Raw genomic sequence first — 24,736 nt, forward strand, 5'->3', positions numbered from 1 at the left:
ATGAACTAAAAAATCAGTAGCCCTCCCATATACAAGTGACAAAGAGGCTGAGAAAGAAGTTAGTGAAACAATACCCTTCACAATATCCACAAATAATATAAAGTATCTTGGTGTAACTCTAACCAAGAAAGTGAAAGATATGTATGAAAAATCTTCACATTTCTGAAGAAAGAATATGGAGAAGATTTCAGAAGATGGAAAGATCTCACACACTCATGGATCAGGAGACTCAACATAGTAAAAATGGCCGTCTTACTAAAATCAATCTACAGATTCAATGCAATTCCCATCAAAATACCCACACAATTCTTTACCAATCAATTCTCAATTTCATATGGAAAAACAGAAACCCAGAACAGCTAAAATGATCCTGTATAATAAAAGATCTTCTGGAGGAATCTCCACGCTGGATCTCAAGTTGTACCATAGAGCCACAGTAATAAAAACAGCATGGTACTGGCATAGTAATAGGCTGGTTGATCAATGGAATCAAATCAAAGACCCGGAGATTAAACCCACATACCTTTGGACACTTGATTTTTGACAAAGAAGCCAAATTCATACAGTGGAAAAAGATAGCATCTTAAACAAATTGTGGTGGTCTAACTGCATGGCTACATGTAGAATAAGGAAAATAGATCCATATCTATCACCCTGCACAAAACTGAAGTCCAAATGGATTAAAGAACACAGCATATAACCAGACACACTAAATCTGTTAGAAGAAAAAGTGGGGGAAGAGCCTAGAGCTCATTGGCACAGGAGACAACTTTCTGAACTGAACACCAACAACTCAGGCCCTAAGATCAACCATAAATAAACGGGACCTTATGAAACTGAAAAGCTTCTGTAAGGCAAAGGACACTGTCAACAGACCAAAATGACAGTTTACAGACTGGGAGAAGATATTTACCAACCCGACATTGGACAAAGGGCTAATATCCAAAATATATAAAGAACTCAAGAAATTAAACACCACCAAACCAAATAATCCAATTAAAAATGGGGTTCAGGAATAAACAGACAATTCTCTACAGAAGAATATTGAATGTCCAAGAAACACTTAAAGAAATGCTCAACATTCCTAGTTATCAGGGAAGTGTAACTCAAAACAACTCTGACAGTCCATCTTACATCTATATGAATGTCCAGGATAAAAACTCAGGTGACAACACATGCTGGTGAGGATGCAGAGAAAGAGAAAGGGAAACACTTCTCCATTGCTGGTGGGAGTGAAAACTTGTGCAACCACTTCAGAAACCAATCTCATGCTTTCTCAGGAAATTTGGAATAACTCTACCTCAGGACCCAGTCACACCACTCTTGGGAATATACACAAATGATGTTCCACCATACAACAAGGACCTTTACTCAAAAATGTTCACAGCAGCTTTATTTGTAATAGCCAGAATCTAGAAGCAACCTAAATGTCCCTCAACCGAAGAATGCATAAAGAAACTGTGGTACATCTACACAATGGAATACTATTCAGCTATTAGAAACAAGGGAATCTTGAAATTTATAGGCAAATGGATGGAACTGGAAAAGATCATCCTGAGTGAGGTAACCCAACCCAGAAAGACATGCCTGGTATATACTCACAACATTAGCCACATAATACAGGATAACTACACTACAAAAGAGAGTCAGAAATGTCAACCAAGGACCATGTATGATGTGGACCTAGACCCACTACTTGGATGTAGTAGCACAGTCTCCTTGTGGATGCCACATATGGAGAGTAGGGACTGCTTCAGAGATGCACTCTGGCCATTGAATTAGATCACTTCTCCCTGGCAGGACAGCCTTGCCAGGGTACAAAGGAAGAGATTACAGCTAATACAGGTGAGACTTGATAGGCTGAAGTCAGATATTAGGGGAAGAGGGTTCCCCTGTCTGAGTACTAAGGGAGGGAGGGAGAGGGGATGAGGGAAAGAGAGGGAATGAGGGAGGGAGGGGGGATCAGGAGGGAATGAGGGGGATACAATCAGGATGTGAAGAATTTAAACTGCTGCTGAGTGTATTCTAATCGTAACTGCATGTACCAGCTGGTCCTGAACACTGAGGTGGTTGTTGCTTACTTCACATTTGAGACTCGTTAATGTTACCCATTCAAGGATGTCAATGACAGGATGAATCATGCATTTGGGATGATGTAATCTGTCAGGAGCCATAGGACCTAGCCTGACCTGCCCCAGTGGCTGAGAGGCCCTGCTGGCTGAAAGCCACAGCTGTCTGCATACTTGAGATAATTATTCTGCCTGGCTACCACAAAGATCCAGCCTGACCTTGAGAAAGAGAACATTCGGTGTATCGAGACTTCTGTATAATCGCCCCACTCCACACCTGCTGTCCTTGGGCCTGGCCCAGAAGATTTTGTAACTTTCCACTGCATTCCTTCCCACCCCCGCCCTTTCAGAAGCTTACTGTAAATTTGGATACCCCCTTACAATAAACGGCCCTCAATAAGCAAAGTTTTCCTGCGCTTGTGTCTCTCTTTCGTCCATTCTTTATTCACAGGTCGCGACCCTCCTCGCCACTCCACGAATAACTGAACCCACGGGTCGGGAACAGTAATCTTTGGTAGAGGTCCACTGAAGCTATTCAAGAATAAAGGACACTAAACTCTGATTTCTAAGATGTTATATAAAGCCTTTGCCCTGTGCCTATACATTATGCAAGCAAATTTTTGTGTGAATTTATTTATTTATTTTATATGCTTGCACAAACTTATGTGCCATGGTTTACAAGTGGAGGTTCCAGGGATCAAAGTCGGATCATCAGGCTTAATGGCAAATGCTTTTACTACTGTGCTATCCTGCCTGCCAAAGTTATATAATTAAAATTGTTATCAATGCTGTAAAGCTTTGGTGTATCAATTAAATTCTTTATTCTAGTCTCAAAGTAAACAGGCATTCATGTGCTCATGATAATAATAAAAACCCTCCTTATGTAAAAAAAAAAAAAGAATTTAAACGGCAGAACAAGCAGGTGACTTATATTGCTAATCCCACCATATGGGACTAGCTCTGAGACTGGCTGATGGGTAACAGCAACTGAGGTACCTGGGGCTGGAACAAGGAGGACGCGGGATGTCAGCATGCAGCATGATGAGAGGAATGCATCCTCTCAGGTCTGATCCAGCGTCAGTGTCTGGTTCTTCTGTCCTGAAAACACAGTTTCTCAAAGGCATCATGCAGTTCTAATAGTAATAGTATTATGAGGTGTGCGGGATGCACAGCGCAGTTAAAGCTGATTCTCTGCTAATTGATTTAGTAGGATTAAGATATCTGAAAATCTTCCTTCATGACATACTAAGGATGGCCTCCAGTAATAAGTCACAGAGAATCTGTGACCAACATGAAGACTTGTCTATGCATAGACATTCGTATCTCAGCCAGTCTCAGAGCTGTTCCTATGTAGTGGGGTTGGCAATATAAGTTACCTGCTTGTTCTGCAGTTTGAACTCTTTACATCCCATTTGCAGCCCCTCCCTCACCACCTCCCGATTCCACCCTCTCCCTTATGCCTTTTCCATCTGTAGTCATTAGAAAGGGGAGCCCTCCTTCCGTAATGTCTGACCTTAGCTTATCCAGTGTCCCCTGTACTACATATAACCTCTTCCTTATGGCCTGTCAAGCCCACCCAGTCAGGGGGAAGTGAACATTATTAGGAGGCCATTGTAGATCTCAGCGGTAGTTCCTATTCCCCATATTATGGGACCCACAAGGAGACTCTGCTGCCTAATACTACAATTGAGCTGACTGTCTAGATCCTCACCTTGCATGGTCCTTGGTTGGCGTATCTGTCTCTGCAGCAACCCTCTCCTCTGTTCAGATTTTAACTGTATATTTTATTTATTATAATTTATTCAATTTACCTCCCATTTGCTATAGCCTCCCTCTCATCTTCCCATTGATCTTCTGCTTATTCCTCTAGACCTCTGGAAACAGTCTATCATCAGGGTCGTCTGCATCCTCTCCCACTGTGTTCCCACTAGGCCATCTTGCCAAGGGGCAGAGGCCAAGTAGTGGGATCCCAAGTGCATGAAGAGGTTCAGCAGCAGTTCTCCCTTTCCCCCCATGTGGGGAATCAGCCATTTATTGGTTATCTCTGAAAAAGGGGTCTTGGTTCTTTGCATGTGTTGTCAATGCTGGATCAACAGTTTGTGGAGATCCCTTTGTGCCTCAATCCACAGGCCTTGGTGGTCTCCCTTTGGAGCCTCTGCTCCCTCCCAGACCTTACATTCCCCCACTCTTACCTACACTCTCAGTACTCTGCCCAGTGCCCAGCTTTGAGTCTAGATAACTGTCCCTATCTCCCACTTGTTGGAGTCTCCCAGAGCACATCAATGTTGGGCTAAAATCCACTTATAAGTGAGTATATACCATGAGTGTCTTTTTGAGTATGGTTTATCTCACTTAGGATGATCATTTCTAGTTCCATCCATATGCCTGCAAAACAAGATTTTCTTGTTTTTAATAGATGAGTAGTATTCTATTGTTAGATGTACCCCAGTTTCTTTATCCATTCATTGCTTGAGGGACATCTAGGTTGTTTCCCAATTCTTGTTATTACAAATAAAGCTGCTTTGAACATAGTTGAGCAAATGTCCTTGTTGTATGGTGGAGCATCTTTCAGATTTATACTCAGGAGTTGTATAGCTGGATTTTGGGGAAGAACTTTCCCCAATTTTCTGAGAAAGCACCATATTGATTTCCAGAGTGCTTGTACAAGTTTGCACTCCCACTAGCAGTGGAGGAGTGTTCCCTTTTCTCTACATCCTCTCCAGTATGGTGTTGTCACTTGAGTTATTTGCCATTTGGATAGGTGTAAGATGCAATCTCAAGGTTGTTTTGATTTGCATTTCCCTGATGCCTAGGGATTTTTGGCATATCTTTAACTGTTTCTTAGCCACTTGGTTTTCTTCTGTTGAGAATTCTTTGTTTAGTTCTGTAACACATTTTTTCTTTTTTATTAATTTATTCATATTACATCTCAATTGTTAGCCCATCCCTGGTATCCTCCCATTCCTCCCTCCTTCCTGCTTCCCCCTACTCCCCTCCCCTATGTCTGTGACTGAGGGGGAACTCCTCCCCCTATATATGCTCAAAGGGTAACAAGTCTCTTCTTGGTGACCTGTTATCCTTCTTCTAAGTGACACCATGCCCCTTATCAAGGGGATGTGGTCAGAAATGGGGCCCCAGAGTTTGTATGAAAGTCAGAACTCACTTACCACTCAATGGTGGAGAATGTGTCCACTGGCTAGGTCTGGGTAGGGGTTCAAAGTTTACTCCTGTATTTTCCTTCGATGGTGCCATAGTTTGAGCAGGAAGGACCCCAGGACCCAGATCCACCCATCATAACGTTCTTTTTGCAGGTTTCCTGGACCCTCTGGATCCTTCTATTTCCCCATTCTCCCATGCTCAGAAATATGGAAATAGGGCTCCCTCAAGACCTCGCTATTCCACTCCTTGGAATATACCCAGAAAATGCTCTACCACACAACAGGGACATAGGCTCAACCATGTTCATAGTGGCCTTATTCATAATAGCCAGAACATGGAAACAGCCTAAGTGTCCCTCAGTAGAAGAATGGACTAAGAAACTGTGGTACATTTACACTATGGAATACTACTCAGCTATTAAAAACAAGGAATTCTCAAAATTTGTGAACAAATGGATTGAACTAAAAATGATCATAATGAGTGAGTTCACCCAGAAGCAAAAAGAGACAAATGGTATATACTCACTTATATTGAGACACTAGCCCAAGGGCTATGTCCTATGAAAGACTTTACTTACCAGGAAAGTGGGTCAGAGGGGGGGGGACATCCTATTGGGACTTTAGCTGTACCACATTTTTAATTGGATTATTTGGTTTGGTGGTGTTTAATTTCTTGAGTTCTTTGTATATTTTAGATATTAGCTTTTTGTCAGATGTAGGGTCAGTAAAGATATTTTCCCAATCTGTGGAGTGTCACTTTGTTCTGTTTACAGTGTCTTTATCCTTACAGAAGCTTTTCAGTTCCATGATGTCCTATTTATTAATTGTTGGAAGTTGTCTCCTGTGCCAATGAATTCTAAGCTCTTTCTCACTTCTTCTTCTAACAGATTTAGTATGTCTGGTTTTATGCTGAGGTCTTTAATCCACTTAGACTTTAGTTTTGTATAGGGTGAGAAATATGGATATATACACATTTTCAAGTAGACATACAGTTAAACCAGCACCATTTGTTGAAGATGCTTTCTTTTTTTTACATTGTATTGTTTTTGCTTCTTTTTCAAAATCAAATGACCATAGGAGTGTGGATTTATTTCTGGGTCTTTAATTAGATCCCATTGGTCAACTGGCTTATTTCTATGCTAGTACCATGCTGTTTTTATTACTGTTGCTCTAAAGTACAACTTGAGATCAGGGATGAAGATTCCTCCAGCAGAGCTTTTATTGTAAAGGATTGTTTTAGCTATCCTCGGTTGTTTGTTTTTCCATATGAAGTTGCGATTTGATATTTCCAGCTCTGTAAAATATTGTGTTAGTATTTTGGTAGGGTTTGCATTGTATCTGTAGATTGCTTTTGGTAGGATGGCCATTTTTACTATGTTGATTCTCCTAATCCATAAGCATGGGAGATCTTTCCATTTTCTGAGATCTTCTTCAATTTCCTTCTGCATAATCTTGAAGTTTTTTTTCATATAAGCCTTTTACTTGCTTAGTTAGATTTACACAAATATACTTTATATTATTTGAGGCTACTGTGTAGGGTTTCATTTCCTTAATTTCTTTATAAGTCCATTTGTCATCTGTATACAGGAGGGCTACTGAGTTTTCTGTTAACTTTGTATCCTGCCACTTTGCTGAAGTTGTTTATCAGATGCAGGGTTTCTTTGGTAGAATTTTGAGTGTCGCTGATGTATACTATCATATCATCTGCAGTAGTGAAACTTTAACTTCTTCCTTTCCTATTTGTATCCTCCTGATCTCCTTTAGCTGTCTTATTGCTCTACCTAGGACTTCAAGTACTATATTGAAGAGAAATGGAGTGTGCAACCTTGTCTTGTCCTTGATTTCAGTGGGATTGATTTAAGTTTCTCTCCATTTAGTTTGATGTTGGCTATAGGCTTGATTTATATTGCCTTTACTATGTTTAGGTATGTGCCTTATATCCCAAATCTCTCTAAGACTTTTAACATGAAAGGGTGTTGAGTTTTGTTGAATGCTTTTTCAGCATCCAAAGAGATGATCATGTGGTTTTTTTCCCAGTGCAGTTTATATAGTTGATTACATTGATGGATTTCCATATATTGAACCACCCCTGCATGCCTGGTATGAAGCTTACTTGGTCATGAGGGATGAGATTTTTTTCATGTGATCTTGCATTTGGTTTGTCAGAATTTTATTGAGCATTTTTGCATCATTGTTCATAAGAGAGATTGGTATGATTTCTCTTTCTTTGTTTTGTCTTTGTGTGGCTTAGGTATGAAGGTGACTGTGGCTTCATAGAATGTGTTTGGTAGTGATCCTTCTGTTTCTCTTTTGTGGAATAGTTTGAGGAGTATTGGTATTAGTTATTCTTCAAAGGTCTGGTAGAATTTTGTGCTGAATCCATCTGGCCTTGGGCTTTTTGTTGTTGTTGTTGTTGGGAAATTTTTGATGACTGATTCTATTTCCCTAGAGGAGATATAGGACTTCTTAATCTGTTTGCTTGATCTTGATTCAGCTTTGTTAAGTGGAATTTATCAAGGAAATTGTCCATATCATTTTGATTTTCACATTTTGTGGCATATAGTTTTTTTTTTGAAGTAAAACCAAATGGTTCTTTAGATTTCCTTGCTATCCATTCTTAAGTCTCCCTTTTCATTTCTGATTTTGTTACTTAGGGTGTGCTCCCTTTTCCTTTTAGTTAGTTTGGCTAAGAGTTTGTCTATCTTGTTGGGTTTCTCAAAGAACCAGCTCTTGGTTTCTTTGATTCCTTGAATTGTTTTTGTTCTCTCTATTTTATTGATTTCAGCCCTGAGTTTGATTATTTCAAGCCATCTACTCCGCTTGGGTGAGTCTGCTTCTTTTTTCTAGAGTTTTCAGGTGTTCTATTAAGTTGCTTGTATGTGATGTCATCTATTTCTGTACAAAGGGACCTAGTGCTATGAACTTTACTCTTAGCACTACTTTCATTGTGTCTCAAAGGTTTGGATATGTTGTTTGTGGTTAAATAATAGTTCATCCATGATATACATATGTCATATTTGTATTTACCTACTTATTTGTTGAAGGACATCAAGACTGAATTTGTGGCTCTGCATATGAGACTATCCCACAGGTATGCCAGGATCTCTGTTGTATATTAGTTTGGTTTCCTTCAGGTGAGTACCCAGGGATTATTTATCTGAATCATATACTAGCTCAAATTCCAGTGTTTTTTTTGAGTGTCCCTTTTAACTTCTATAATAGCAGAAATAATGTACTCTCTCATAAAGTATATAAGGACTGTTCCTCCCATACTTTTGCCAAAGTTTGCTGCTTTTCATTTTTCTTGGTGATAGCCTTTTTTCTTTTAAAGTAAGATGGCCCTTAAAGAAAGTGTATTGAAACAAAGTTCTAAGAAAAGGTCACTTGAAGAACACTATGCCAACTTTGTTAAAACCATTGCTTCAGAAAAATTTCATAAAATGTTATCATGTTCATTATCAAACGAAATATTTTTACTTAGGATAAGTAGGATAATACTACACCAAGGAACTCTAAGGATCAGTTGTCACATTGAACAAACCATTAAGCCAGAAAACATGAAAGAAGAGGTTTTTTTTTTTAGAGGAAGTAGCTATATTATGTAGCTCTCGCTGTCCTTGCTATCACTATGTACATAGATCTGTCTGGCCTCCAACTGACAAAGATGCACTTTCCTCTGCTTCCCGAGTGCTGCTTTCTGAGGCTGCCACTATGCCTGTATCTGAATCAATTTTCTAAACTCTAAAATCTAGTTTAAAAAGTCCAGAAACAAGCTGATGAGGAAAAAGTGGCTAATGTTTTTATTATGAAAATAGTTACTTAGCTTCCATTCTATTGACATTAAATACACTTTTCAGTAAAGTTACCTGGAGAGATCTATACATATTTTCACTTACTGATTATTAATAGGAACCTTTAAGGAAGTCTGTGTATTTTATCTTGAAAATGCACACATAGAAGCAATATTATGCAGACTGAGATGTTGGTTTTACACACACACACACACACACACACACACAGAGACACACACACACAGACAGACACACACACTCACAACCCCTAACAATCTTTCTTGGAAAGGTGTATATCAGTGTATATAGCAAGCATTCTTAGCTCCATGTCCTCCAAAGTCTGTGAGAAGCCAATACACTTAAAAGACTAAACAATAATAAATAGTGGAAAATAATGAAATGATGACCCACCACCCAAGAACATTTGCTCAATTAAATTCATAGCAGCTTTATACATAATAGCCAGAATCTGGAAACAACCTAGATGTCCCTCAGTTAAAGAATGGATAAATGGTACATTTATACTGTGGAATACTACTCAGCTATTAAAAACAAGGAAATCTTGAAATTTGCAGACAAATGCATGGAACTAGAAATGATCATCCTGAGTGAGATAACCCAGACCCAGAAAGATACAAGTGGTATATACTCACTTATAATTAGATATTAACCCAACATGGATGTCCTCTGACAGTCTTCACTCAGCAGGGTATTGGGACAGCTGCTGGGACTTGCTACTGGGGCTCCATGTGAGAGAGTTATGGGAGAATGGGGACATAGATGGACCCAGAGGTTCCTGGAACTCTGCAACAAGTTCATCAAGGATGGAAGATCTGGACTCAGGGGGGCCTGCACTATCTACTGTACCAACCAAGGACAATACATGCAGTAACCCTAGACCCCATTTTCAGAGCTAGCCAATGGACAGCTCATTCTCCACGGTTGTGGGGACAGTGGTGACTACCTCTGACATGAACTCTGGAGCTCCCTATTTGACCACTTTCCCTGGGTGGGGAGGCCTGGTGGCACTGAGAGGAAGGGGAAGCAGGTCATCACGATGAGAACTGATAGGCTGTGATCATATTGGGAGGACATCACATTCTGTCACAGGTCTAGGCAAGGGGAATGGGGTGAAAGAGGGAGGGGGAAGAGGAAGATACAAGTGAGGGGATTGCAATTGGGATGTAATCTGAATAAATTATAAAAAAGAAAAGAAATATTGGAAAATGACTTAAGATATGTATATGCCAAGAATATTAACAACTACTGGGATATAGAACAAATATTACTTTTCATTGTCACAGAAATCCATAGTTTTGGAAACAAATGGATAGAGGCTCTTTTCAGGATACTTTAGGGAGCTCAAAGTTCAGCACTAACAAGTAAACATAAAAGGAATCTTCAATATGCTTAATGGTCAAGGTTTGGGAGCTTGAATGAAGTAACATAGTAGATTTCAGAGAAACTTTTAGAATTTGAGCCAAACAAAGCACCAGATACAATAATGCAGGATGGAACACACAATGAAGTTATAGCTCCTATGCACTGAGCCACACACGCCAATATTTAATATAAAAAAATCTTCAAAAATACAGCAAAAAAGTAGCCACACAACAGAGGTAAGGACTTTGCCTCAAAGAAGAGCTCATGTTAAAAAGTACTTATATGGTGGAAAAATGATTTTTTCAGGGTGGTCTGTTGTTCTTTTATTAGTTTCTGTGTGTTGATCAATAGATAAATTCTCTGAAAATAAATTCTTTTAAAATGTCATTCTCAATGCAGGCATCATGGCCAAGTGGTAAAGTGTTGGTCTCATGAAAGTGTCATTTTCAGTTCAGAGACATAAAATCAGCCATGTTCAGAAAAATTTAAAGGGTGTCTAAATTTTAAAATGATAATGGTGTCAAGTAAAGCTGAAATGGAAAAGATAGAAATATTCAGCTAAGTTTAATACAGCAGTGGATAGGAAATACAAGAATGAAAATACACATTGTATATAATATTCTTTAAAAAATGAAACAGTGAATTTCTCTATCATCCTGTTTTATTTGACATACATTTCTTGACCACGTTCTTAAAGGATTCTTTTACCTGTTTGTTTCTCAGGGAGTAAATAAAAGGATTCAGCATTGGGGCAACAGATGTGTTGAGTACTGCTATACCCTTAGTCAAAGCCACTCCTTCCTTTGCTGAGGTTTTGACATACATGAATATGCAGCTTCCATAGGAAATGGAGACAACAATCATGTGTGAGGAACAGGTAAAAAAGGCCTTCTTCCTTTGCTCGGCAGAAGGGATTCTGAGAATTGCCCTAAGGATGAAGAGATAGGAGAGAACCACTAATGTTAAAGTTACTAAGAGTGTGAGTACTGCCAGGAAGAATGCCAAGAGCTCCAGGAAGGTTGTGTCTGTGCAGGAGATGAACAGAATGGGAGAAGAGTCACAGGTGAAGTGGTCAATGATGTTGGAGTCACAGAATTCCAGTTGGAGGCCCATGATCACAGGTGGAAAGATGATGAGAAATCCAGCCAGCCAGGAGCCAATTATGAGCTGGATGCAGACCCTGTTTTTCATTATTGTAGTGTAGTGCAAGGGCTTGCAGATAGCCACATAGCGGTCATAGGACATAGCAGTCAGAAGGAAAAACTCAGTTGCACCCAGGAGTATGAAGAAAAACTCCTGAGTCATGCAAGAATTATAGGAGATGGTCTTATCCCCTGTTACAATGCTCACAAGGAACCGAGGAATAGAAACTGTTGTAAATGAGATTTCTAGGAAAGAGAAATTTCGAAGGAAGAAATACATGGGGGTCTTGAGGTGTGAATCTACTAGAGTGAGGGTAATAATCATCAGATTTCCAGTAATGCTCAAAATATAAGTGAGAAATAAAAATATAAAAATCAAAATGTTTAGCTTTGGGTCATTTGTTAATCCCAGAAGAATAAACTCACTCACAGTTGTTCGATTTTTCATTTCTTTTTGTGTTCTGCCAGGTCTAAAACTGTGAAATGAATCAGAGAGTCAGAATTCCTTTAACTTATATTTGTTGTTACATGTTTCATCACATTTTAGAAGACTTGTTACAATATACAAAATGAAACGTTAAATCACTGAACAAATCTCTGTTTTAAAAATTAATATTAGTTTCCATAAACCAATTACATGTCTGATGTTCACCTTAGATCTACAGCTACTTGATATTAAATTAGACACTCGACAGTTTTGTTAAGTACATCAGTAGATGAGAACAATGCCACTGCGGATCTTTTGATGTAGGAAAAGAGCAGATATATCAGGAAACCAGATAAAAATACCTAAAAATGGAAGATGTTATTTTAGTCCAAAAAATATCTAAGCAAAGGGATGTATTACTTTTTGTGAATCAAACATTTAAGATTATTTGTTAATCTTAGAAAATATTTAAAACTATTGTTGACTGTCTGAGGTATTAATAATTTAGCAAGAGAGTCAGGACCATCGAAACCAACATTTATTTAACCCTAAAGGAACAAACTCAGAAATCTCCAAAGTTAAAAAAACATTTATAGAGTTTCTTTATTGAAATAAATAAAATCTTTTCACTTTATAGAGGAGATGATAACAGACAAAGAACATAGGGTACGAAATAATTAGAAAAATGAAAAAAAAATCTACAGAATGGACAATACTTACAGTTGTATAATGCTAATTGGCCGCAGCTGAAAAGTTCAAACCCAAATGCTCAATGCTGTTTTAATCAACTTCCACACTTCTCACCGATGTTTACATTTTGTCATATTCATACATAACAAACTTACCGTGTGTATCTGGAGTTTGGGAAGATAACTGAACTATATACAGTAAAAAGATCATACTATGTGGATAAATAAAAAGAATCTCTGAAGTAGGAGAGGTTTAGTGGGTGATATGGTCTTTCTAAAAGCCAAATTCTCCACTGTATGCATTCTGAAATTCATGTTAAGAAAGTTGAGATATGCTTCAGTCCCTGTGAGCAGCAAAAAGCTCAGTGGTCACCCCAGGCCAATGCACATCACGTATGAGAGTCTTTAGTTCAGTATTTATTCATTCATTTGTTCTTATTTAGTAGATGTGTCTCTGGACACAACTTACTATTTAGCAGTAAATCCAAATGTTGTGGAAACAGAACAGGGAAACTGACAAACAGAACAGGAATTCAGAACCAGAAATATGGTGTCTTGGAAGCCTTGTAGCTAAGACTCTCAAGAAGGATGAGGAGAGGGAGGAGAGGGAGCAAAGTAAAAAATGGGAAGAAAGCAGGCACATTGTCAAGATATTTGAGACAATGTTTACAGCTATGAAGCAATAAAAATCAATATTTTGTTTGCTATCTAGGTTTGAGGAAATACTTACAGCTATGAAGCAATAAAGCTCAACATTTTGTTTGCTTTCTAGGTGAAGCTCTTGTTTGGTGAAGAAGGAAAAAACACAGTAGGAGTAAGAATCAAGAACCGCCATCTGTGGAAGACAGAGAGCACGGGACATATGAGTAGAGATTGTTGACAAAGAAAATCACTTGAATTCTGAGTTGTGGGCCTAACAACAAGTACCTGGTCTCTTCTTTTTTCTAAAATGCCCCCAAAGAACAAAGTTCTTACCATGGAAATTATGAAATCTGACAAATGCCATTTGGCTTCCAGTAACTCTGGGGAAAAGATGGCTTGTGATCTTACATTTTTACACCATTGTTAGAAAATACTTTTCTAAGTATTCTTTTCAGAAGAAGGATTTCCATTTTATGTTTTTATCTTTTCGTTAAAGCAGACACAAGGGATTCTTCCCACAAAGCAGAACTAACTGTCTCTGGAGAGTGTTGATTGGTGCGCCCTAGAGCTAAGCTGAATAATTAGGTGAATTACAGAAATTATCTTTTGAAACATCCAAGGTTGGAGAAATGTAGAATGCAAATAGTAGTGAAGAAGCAACATCAAATTTGTTGTTTTTTATTTCATTTAATCAAAAATTTTAATACAAAAATTTGCAAAGGTAATATAACTGTAACATGTAATTGTAACAAAGCACAAAATAGCAAGAGAAAATATCCACTGGGACATGAAGTGTGCTATGTAATTATTTAGTTTGATAATAAAAAACATGCTGGATAATTAGGCAAGATATAGCTAGTAGACAATGTTGTCAAGAACCAAGACAATATTTTTACAACTAACAACGTTAATATTCAAAATATTTTGTACTGATTATCTAATTTCTGTTAGAGAAATCAAGTTTACTTTTTTTGGTAATATAGTCCTCTGATATTTTTCTCTGTAAGACAATATGGGGTCAGTTTTATTGCTGTGAGGCATTCATTTTGTCTTAAATAATTGATTTATTCACTTTATAGTCTGGTCATATTCCCTTGATCCTCTCCTTGTCCCATCCTCCCATTCTCTCCCCTTTCTCCCTTGCCCTTCTACGAGATGGGTACCAACCCATCCTGGCACAGCAATGGGACTGAGTCATCCTCTCCCAAGTAGGCCAGACAAGGCATCCCAGCTATGGGAAAGGGATCCAAAAGCAGACAACAGAGTCAGGGACAGCTCCTACTATAATTGTTAGGGGACCCACATGAAGAACAAGCTGCACGTTGGCTATAAATGTATTGGGGGCCTAGGTCCAGCCCACACATGTTATTTGTTTTATGATTTCCTCCCTCCAAGCCCCTATGGGCCCAGTTTAGTCAAATCTGTAGGACCTGTTCTGGCGTTCATGACCTCTCTGGCTCCCTCTATCCTTCCTCCACTCTTCCACAAGACTCCCTGAGTCCCGCCTATTGTTTGTCTGTAGGTCTCTGTATCTGTTTCCATCAGCTGCTGGGTGAAGCCTCCCAGAAGATGTTATGTTGGACTCCTGTCTACAAGCACAGCAGAGTGTCATTAATAGTATCAGTGGTTGTCTTTCTCCATTGAGGCGAGTCTCAAGTTGGGCCAGTCATTGGTTGGACATTTCCTCAATCTCTGTTCCATCTTTATACCTACACTTCTTATAAGCAGGATGATTTGGGGGAGGAAGTTTTTATGGGTGGGTTGGTGTTCCCTCCCTCCACTTGAAGTCCTACCTGGCTACAGGAGGTGGCTACTTCAGGCTCTTATACCCTGTTGGTAGAAGTCTCAGCTACGGTCACCTTCATAGACAACCTTGAGCCTCCCTTGTCCCAGAGATGCTCTCCACTGATTTCCACTCTCTCTTCTAGTCCTGCCAGCACCCACTCTCCCCACACTTGATCCCAATACAGGCTCCCCTCCACATCTCCTCTCTCCATCTACTTCAGATGCCTAATTGAAGCATCTGATTGAGATTCAAGCATCATTTCTAGGGCCCTCCTTGGTACTTAGCTTCCTTGGGCCTGTGGATTGTAGCATCGTTATCTGGTGTGTGATGGGTATAGCATGTGTGTCTTTCAGGGCTGGAGCAACCTCACTCAGGACAAACTATTTAGTTCCATACATTTGCCTGCAAATTTCATGATTTTCCTGTTTTTAATAGCTAAGTAGTATTCCATTGTGCAATATTCTTTATTTTTCTTTATTTATTGTTTGTTTGAGGGATAGCTAGGTTAGATCTAGTTTATGAAAACTATCAGTAAAGCTGCTACGAGGCTACCATGATGAGACTTGATAACCTATGACCATATAGTGGGGGAAGAGGTCCCCCTCAGTCATAGACCTAGGGAAGGGGAATAGGATGAAAGTGGGGGCGGGGAGGAACGGGAGGATACAAGTGATGAGATAGATAACAACTGAGTTGTAATCTGAATAAATTAATGAAATTAAAAAATTCAAAATAAAAAAAAAATAAAGCTGCTATGAACTTAGCTGAGAAAGTGTCCTGGCAATATGGTGGGACATCATTTGGGTGTATACTCAGGAATAGTATTAGCACTGGAGTGATTTCCAAGGTGGTTGTACAAGTTCACACTCCCACAAGCAATGAAGGATTCTTTCACTTTCTCCACATACCAGTCAGCATGTGCTGTCACTTAAAATTTTCATCTTCACATTTCTGATGGCTGTATGATGGAATCTCAGAGTTGTTTTCATTTGCATTTCCCTCATGACCAAGGATGTTGAGCATTTCTCTAAATGTTTCTGGGCCATTCAATATTCCTTTGTTGATAATTTTCTGTTTAGCTGTGTATGAAATTTTTTTCTTTAAATTTTTTTTATTATTTTATTCATATTACATCTCGATTGTTAGCCATTCCCCCTTTTCCTCCCATTCTTCCCTCCCTCCCACTTCCCCCCTTCTCCCGTCCCCTATGTCTGTGATTGAGGGAGAATTCCTCCCCCTATATATGCTCTTAGAATATCGAGTCTCTTCTTAGTAACTTGATATCCTTCCTCTGAGTGCCCCCAGGCCTCCCCATCCAGGGGACGTGGTCAGAAAAGGGGCACCAGAGTTTGTGTGAGAGTCAGATCTCACTCTCCACTCAATGGTGGAGAATATCCTGTTCGTTGGCTAGGTCTAGGTAGGGGTTCGAAGTTTACTGCCTATATTCTCCTTGGCTGATTCCTTAGTTTGAGGAGGACCCCAGGACCCAGATCGCCTATCATAAAGTTCTTCTTGTAGGTTTCCAGGACCCTGTGGATCCTTCTATTTCCCCATTCTTCCATGCTACTCTCACCTAAAGTCTCAATAGGATGTCCTCTCCTCTGACCCACTTTCCTGGTAAGTAAAGTTTTTCATGGGACGTATCCCTTGGACTAGTGTCTCAATATAAGTGAGTATATACCATTTGTCTCTTTTTGCTTCTGGGTGAACTCACTCATTATGATAATTTCTAGATCAATCCATTTGTCCATAAATTTTGGGAATTCCTTGTTTTTAATAGCTGAGTAGTATTCCATAGTGTAAATGTACCACAGTTTCTTAGTCCATTCTTCTACTGAGGGACACTTAGGCTGTTTCCATGATCTGGCTATTATAAATAAAGCAGCTATGAACGTAGGTGAGCATATGTCCCTGTTGTGTGGTAGGGCATTTTCTGGGTATATTCCAAGGAGTGGGGTAGGTGGGTCTTGAGGAAGCCCTATTCCCATTTTTCTGAGAAAGCACCAGATAGTTTTCCAAAGTGGCTGTACTGGTTTGCATTCCCACCAGCAATGAAGGAGCCTTCCTCTCTCTCCACATCCTTGCCAACATGTGGTGTCACTTGAGTTTTTGATCTTAGCCATTCTGATGGGTGTAAGATGGAATCTCAGTGTTGTTTTGATTTGCATTTCTCTGATGACTAACGAGGACGAGCCTTGTTCATGGATCAGGAGAATTAACATAGTAAAAATGGCCATCTTACCAAAAGCAATCCCTATGAAAATACCTACAAAATATTTTGAAGATATTGAAAGATCAATTTTCAAATTCATATGGAGAAACAAAAAGCCCAGAATAACAAAAAGAATCCTACACAATAAAAGATCCTCTGGAGGAATCTCCATTCCTGATCTCAAGCTGTCCTACAGAACAACAGTAATTAAAACAGCATGGTACTGGCACAGTAATAGGCTGGTGGATCAATGGAATCGAATTGAAGACCCAGAGATTAATCCACACACATTTGCTCACTTGATTTTTGACAAAGAAACCAAATCTACTCAATGGAAAAACAATAGCATCTTCAACAAATGGTGCTGGTCTAACTGGGTGTCTACATATAGAAAAATGCAATTAGACCCCTATTTGTTACCATGCACAAAACTCAAGTCCAAGTGGATTAAAGACAACTTAAAACCAGAGACATTAATTCAGTTAGAGGGAAAAGTGGGGAAGAGCCTGGAACACATAGGCACAGGAGACAACTTCCTGAGCAGTACACCAACAGCCCAGGCCTTAACATCAACAATTAATAACTGGGACCTCATGAGGCCGAGAAGCTTCTGTAAGGCAGGAGACACTGTCAGCAGAACAAAGTGACAGCCTACAGACTGGGAAAAGATCTTCACTAACCCTTCATCTGACAAAGGTCTAATATCCAAAATATATAAAGAACTCAAGAAATTAAACGCTACAAAACCAAACAACCCAATTGAGAAATGGGGCTCAGAACTAAATAGAGAATTCTCGACAGAGGAATATCAAATGGCTGAGAAACACTTAAAGAAATGTTCGTCCTCCTTAGTGGATGCCATTTTTTAATTGGGCTATTTGGTTTGTCAGTATTTACTTTCTTGAGTTCTTTATATATTTTTTATATTAACCCTCTGTCAGATGTAGAGTTGGTGAAGATCTTTTCCCAATATGTAGACAGCTGTTTCATTCTATTTACAGTGTTCTTTGCCTTGCAGAAGCTTTTCAGTTTCCTGAGTTCCCATTTATTAATTGTTATCTTAGTGTCTGAGATGTTGGTATTATGTTCAGAAAATTGTTTCCTGTACCACTGCATCTTAGGTGATTCCCCACTTTCTCTTCTACAGATGTAGTGTATCTGGCTTTATGCTGAGGTCTTTGATCCACTAGGACTTGAGTTTTGTACAGGGTAATACATATGGATCTATTTGCATTCTTCTACATGTAGACATCCAGGTAGACCAGCACCATTTGTTGAAGATGCTTTCTTTTTTTCCATTGTATGGTTTGGCTCCTTTATAAAAACATCAAGTGTATGTAGGTGTGTGAGTTTATTACTGGCTCATTGATTTGATTCCACTGATCAATCTTTCTGCTTCTATTCCAATACCATGTAGTTTTTATTACTATTGGTCTGTAGTACAGCTTGAAATTAGGAATTGCCATACCTGAAATACAAAAAAGAAGTTCTTTTACTTTACAAGATAATCTTAGCTATCCTGGCTTTTTAAAATGTTCCATTTGAAGTAGACGAGCTAATACCAACACTTCTCAACTGTTACACAAAACTGAAAAGGAATGAACATTGCCAAACCATTCTATGGTGCCAAAGCCACCCTGATACCTAAACCACACGAAGATTCAATGAAGAAAGTGAATTTAAAAACCATCTCCCTTACAAACATTGGTAAAAAAAATACTCAATAGTATACTCACAATCTAAGAACACATCACAAATGACTACGGTCAAGGAGATTTCATTCCAGGGGTGCAGGAATGGTTCAATGAATGAAAATCTATTTGTGTAATCTACCACATAAAGAAACTGAAAGAAAAAAACCCATTTCATTAGATGATGAAAAAGCCTTTAGCAACACCCAACACCCTTTCATCTTAAAAGTCTTGAAGAGATCAGGCATACAAGTCCCATACCTAAACACAATGAAGGAAAGATATAGCAAACAAATAGCCAGCTTCAAATTAAGTGGATAGAAACTTAAAGAAATTGACTAAAATCAGGGACAAGACAAGACTGCACACTCTCTCCATATCTCTTCCATGTAGTGTTTGCTAGAGCAGGTATGGTGAGGATAGTAATGTCTTCTTGATTAATTCTTTCTTTGACTAGAATCAAGTGTCTCTCTTATTCTAGATATACAGAGAACTAAAACATACTAAACATCAAGGAAACTAATAATTCAACTTAAAATCTGATGTATAATCAGGAAAAATTTCCCATTACGTAGGTTTCTGCTTTGTTCAAATGATAATGTATGTTGCTGTACAAAAGTTTTTAAAATATATTTTATTAATTTATTCATATTACATCTCAATGTTTATCCCATCCCTTGTATCCTCCCATTCCTCCCTCCCTCCCATTTTCCCCTTACTCCCCTCCCCTATGACTGTGACTGAGGGGGACCTCCTCCCCCTGTATATGCTCATAGGGTATCAAGTCTCCTCTTGATAGCCTGCTATCCTTCCTCTGAGTTCCACCAGGCCTCCCCATCCAGGGGACATGGTCAAGTATGGGGCACCAGAGTTTATGTGAAAGTCAGACCCCAATCTCCATTCAACTGTGGAGAATTTCCTCTCCATTGGCTAGATCTGGGTAGGGGTTTGAAGTTTACTGGACATATTGTTCTTGGCTAGTGCCATAGTTTGAGCAGGACCCCTGGGCCAAGATCTGCACATCATAATGTTCTCCTTGCAGGTTCTAGGACCCTCTAGATCTTTCTATTTCCCCATTCTCCCATACTTTGTACAGAAGTTTTTATTTGTTCTGTGAGGTCCCATTTCTTAATGGTTGGTTTTAATACCTATGTTATCAGTATCCTATTCAATGTGACTTTCTTTTCTACAGGATTTCATCTGTTTGGCTTTATATTAGTGTTCTTTTCTCATTTGGAACTGAGTTTTGTGAAGGGAGGTAGATATTGATCTATTCGATTCTCCTATACCAGTTTGACAAGCACCATATGTTGAAGATGTTGTCTTTTTCCAGTGTGTATTTTTGGCTTCTTTGTCAAAATTTACTTGTCCTAAGGTGTGTGAAATTATGTCTGGAATTTTAATTTGCTTCTATTGATGTGGATTTCATTGAGTTTTTAGATTGTTTTTGGCAAGATGTCCATTTTCACAATAATAATTCTGCATGTCTATGACCATGGAACATACTTCCATCATCTGGTATAATTTCCTTCTTAGTCTTATAGTTTTTATTATAGAAGTTTTTCATTTGCTTAATTAGAGTTACTCTAAGGCATTTCTTTTTTGGGAGGCTATTGTTAAAGGCGTTGTTTCACTGATTGCTTTTTAATCTATTTTTCATTTGTATATAAGTTAGGTATTTCTTTTTATGTCTTAATTTGAATTCTGCTACATGATGGAAATGTTTATCAGCTGCTTAGCTTCCCTGACTTAGTCTTTCCTTGGGATAATTTATTTTAAAAATAATAATCTTCTAATAAGACTAAGTACTTAGTATAGCTAAGACTAAGTACTACATTGAATAGTTATGGAGAGAGTAGACAACCTTGTCTTGTTCCTGACTTTAGTGGAAAACCTTGTCTTATTCCTGATTTTGGTGAAAAAAATTTGAGTTTCTATTTTTGTAGATGTTGTTGGCTGTGATGTGACCTAAATTACCCATATGACTGTTGTATTCTTCATCAATCCAGGACTGTTATCATGAAGAAATGTTGAAGTTGTCAAAGGCTTTTTATGCATCTAATGAAATAATCATTTAAATTAGGTTTAAATTCTGCTTATGTTCTAGATTACCTTATTGATTTATGCATGTTGAACTAGCTCTGGAATTCTGGCATGGAGCCAACTTGATTATGGTGGATAATCTTTTGGATTAAAAAAAAAATTAATTAGCAAATATTTTGTTGAGAATGTTTATAGTACATGTGTTTTAAAGGAATATAGGTCTAGCATTTCTTTTGTATGTGTCTTTGTGTGGTCTTAGCATCAGGGTAAAGAAACTTAATAAAAAGATTTAGAAAGTATGCTCTCATCTTCTGTTCTGCCCAATAATTTTAATAGTATAGTTATTCATTATTCTTCTAAAGTCTTGAAGAATTCTATCCCCAAACAATCCATACCTGGGCTTCTTTTGGTGGGAATATTTTTAATTCCTACATCTATTTTTCTTGGGCTTGTGTGTCTGTCAAATTCACTAGAGTTGGAGTTACAGGTGGTTGTGAAGGACCCAACAGATGTGCTAGGAAGTGGAATCCGTTCCTCTGGAAAAGCAGTGAATTCTCTTGACCATGGAGCCATCTCTCCAGCTTCAGAAACACTTTTATTTAATATAAAGATGAAATAAGCACATCTTATTGGTGATATGTCTTTTTTATATTGTCAAATCATAGGGGTTATCTTTTCCCACCTATTTTAATTGACCTGAGATGACTTGTTTTCTGTTAGCAAATCTCTGCTGATGCTATTTTCTGTTTCTGTTGCTCCCATTTTTGGTTTTGTGATGTTAATTTTCATAACCTAACTAGAGGGAGAAAAGTGAGACTATTATGAATGTACTTTAAAATATCACTACAATTATTTTTTCCTAGAGCTATGGAAAAAAGACCAGACTAGAGTGGAAAATTCCTAGTTTCTTGCATGTACATTTTATAATTTCAGCATGAATGATGATAATATTACATATGAGTTTAATTTAACATATGAGTTTGAGTAGGGTAAGAACTTAGTGAAACGTTAGATGTCATTACAAAGAATAAGTCTGAAAGGAGATAATTGGTAACATGTTATATCACAACTTCTATCTCTTTGATATGAGTGCAATCCTCTTTACAGAGTCACCGAGAGCTTGTTTAACTTGCTTGTTCCTTAAGGTATAAATGAAGGGGTTCAACAGAGGCGCAACAGAGGTAGTAAGAACTGAAACTCCTTTATTTATGGCCACTTCATCTTTAGCTGATGGCTTGATGTAGATGAAGATGCAACTTCCGTAGGTGATGGAAACCACAATCATGTGGGATGAGCAGGTGGAAAAGGCCTTTTTCCTTTGCTGTGCGGAAGGGAATCTCAGAATGGTCCTGATGATGTAAGTGTAGGACAGAATCACACAGATCAGGGTAATAATCAGTGCAAAGACAGCCACGAGTATGACCATCTGTTCTATGACCCATGTGTCTGAGCATGAGATCTTTAGAAGGGGACCTGCATCACAGCTGAAATGATCGATGGCATTGGAGTCACAGAAGTCAAGTTGGAGGCCCATGCTAAGGGGTGGGACAATAATCATTAAGCCAGACACCCAACATGAGACGACTAGTAAGGTACACACCTTGGCGTTCATGATGGTCATATAATGAAGGGGTTTACAGATGGCCACATAGCGATCATAGGACATAGCTGCCAAAAGAAAAAATTCAGTTGCTCCAAAGAGAATAACAAAGAATATTTGACTTGCACAAGCATTATAGGTAATGGTATTGTCTCCACTTGATAAGCTGTATAGGAATTTCGGAATACAGACTGTGGTAAAGGAAACTTCTAGGAAAGAAAAATTTCTGAGGAAAAAGTACATGGGTGTTTTAAGATGGGGATCCACCAAGGTGAGGATGATGATAATCAGGTTTCCTGTTACACTGAGCATGTATGTGATGAACAGGAAGATAAAAAGCAGAACTTGAAGTTGTGGGTCATCTGTTAGTCCCAGAAGGATGAAGGTTGTTATCGCTGAGTGGTTCCTCATGACTGACCTTTGCCAATCAAGATTTCATAAAGTCATAGTTAGTGAAAGTCTAGCAAAGGACTGTGGGTGTGAATGCCAACAAACCAATTAGATATTTCTAGGCTATCCCTATGTTCAAGCTCTTTTCAAATTTTCTTTTAAAATACAAGTGATCTGTTGAGGGAAAAGGAAAGCAGGGAGCTCCTTAGAAAGGTGGTATCAACAAATACAGGAGAAGAAGGGTAGACAAACATAATATGGATGGTTGAAAATTCAACACCAGCATCAAAGTACTAAATATTTACCTAAAAAACCTAGAGTGGATGTAATTCAATTTATACCTATACGTATATAGTTTTACTAAATTTTCTCATGTGAGCTGATAGTGCTGTCCAAGAGTCAAAGACCACATATCAAAAAATTTCAATCCAGACATGTGAGGTCTTCTTTTGCGTTGTTGGCTAGGGCTGTGTAAGGGACTCCCAAAACATAGCTTGTCACTGTTGTGTTGGCCACTCCTGGCCCCAGAGATGGAAGATAAGCCCCTGTTGCTGAATACATCATGAATTTCAGAAACAGGGCCAGACATCCTAAGCTGGAACTGACATACATTCACCATCTCTGAGGTCTAGCAAGCTTCTAATGTAAGAGAACGGCTAATAATCCACCTCAGGTATGATACCTATGAACTGTATCAATGACCCACATGCCACAATAACTCTGGGTGCAGGAGTGGCACACATATCTTGGCAGAGACTAACTACTTTCCAATTGAACTTAAGACCCACTGAACAAGAGGGAGAGTAAAAATGATGCTGAGAACATAGTTGGCTACTCAGTGTTAGTGAAATCATGGTATTGGAGGGGAATTACAACAAGTATTTTATTAAACCAGCATCATTTCCAACAACAATATATAAACATGTGTCACTATACTTACAGAGGATGCAGTCTTCACCTCTCATCAAGGAATCGTCTCTCTGGGATAGATGGAAACCACTATAGAATACTATAACCAATCAATATGTAGCATTGTGGAGCCCAGTTCCAATGAATATATCTACAAACACCCCACACCAAAGGCTCAGGGAGCCTTTAGGAAGAGGGAGTGGAAAGAGTGTAAGAACCAGAGGATCAGGCACTTTTCTGTGAGATCATGTTTCCTATTAACACCAGGAGCAACACACAATATCTCACCAACATGACTTCCTAGACATGAGCTGAGTAAGGATGAGGCCAATGAATAGCCTAAGCTACATGGGAGAAAGCTCCTGAGCCTTCATCCCTACACGAAGAACTAAAGACAACTCGTAAAGCTGTGAGCAGCAGAGGTGATGTCCCTCAAGGAAGAGCACACCAATTGGTTGTCCTGTGTCAAATTCTCGGCTCTAAAAACATACATACAAGGAACATATGGACTCAACAGGTTATATTTAGGAATAGGCATGTACACAAATTCATATGCATGTTCAATAACACTTGATGAAAGAAGTAGGCGGTGATTTGAAGGAGAGTAGAGAGGGGTGAATGGGAGGAAATTGAGGGAGAAAAGGAAAGGGTGAAGATATGGTGTGATTAAAAATATATCTTAAAAAATAAAAATATATCTTAAAAATAAACAACCAATCACCAAAGGTATTAGTGTCCTGCTATCTCACTCCTATTTAGTTTAGGATTTAAATATCTGTGTTGTGATTTTAATTCTACATCTGT

The 24,736-nt window shown here is 38.6% G+C and overlaps 2 protein-coding genes across 2 annotated transcripts; both read right to left on the minus strand.

Annotated features, from left to right (window-relative positions):
• Nucleotides 1-2,600: 2,600 nt before the first annotated feature.
• LOC127210447 (olfactory receptor 6C76-like) lies at nt 2,601-11,991 on the minus strand. Its single transcript, XM_051170125.1, has 2 exons — nt 11,076-11,991; nt 2,601-2,620 (listed from the first exon to the last, which is right to left on the minus strand). The coding sequence occupies exons 1-2, from the start codon at nt 11,989-11,991 to the stop codon at nt 2,601-2,603; spliced, it is 936 nt and encodes a 311-aa protein (XP_051026082.1).
• A 10,114-nt stretch (nt 11,992-22,105) lies between these two features.
• Nucleotides 22,106-24,181, minus strand: LOC127210439 (olfactory receptor 6C2). The gene is made up of 2 exons (XM_051170118.1): nt 24,166-24,181; nt 22,106-23,046 (listed from the first exon to the last, which is right to left on the minus strand). The coding sequence occupies exons 1-2, from the start codon at nt 24,179-24,181 to the stop codon at nt 22,106-22,108; spliced, it is 957 nt and encodes a 318-aa protein (XP_051026075.1).
• Nucleotides 24,182-24,736: the final 555 nt, after the last annotated feature.

This window comes from Acomys russatus, chromosome 28, assembly GCF_903995435.1.
Source record: "Acomys russatus chromosome 28, mAcoRus1.1, whole genome shotgun sequence".
NCBI lineage: Eukaryota > Metazoa > Chordata > Mammalia > Rodentia > Muridae > Acomys > Acomys russatus.

Coding starts and splice junctions, on each gene's coding strand:
- LOC127210447 (XM_051170125.1), bottom strand. CDS start 11,991: ATGAAAAATCGAACAACTGTGAGTGAGTTTATTCTTCTGGGATTAACA. Junction 2,621..11,075: donor TAAGAACGTGGTCAAGAAAT/GTATGTCAAATA, acceptor ATCAGAGTTTAG/TGTCCTTTATTCTTGAATAG.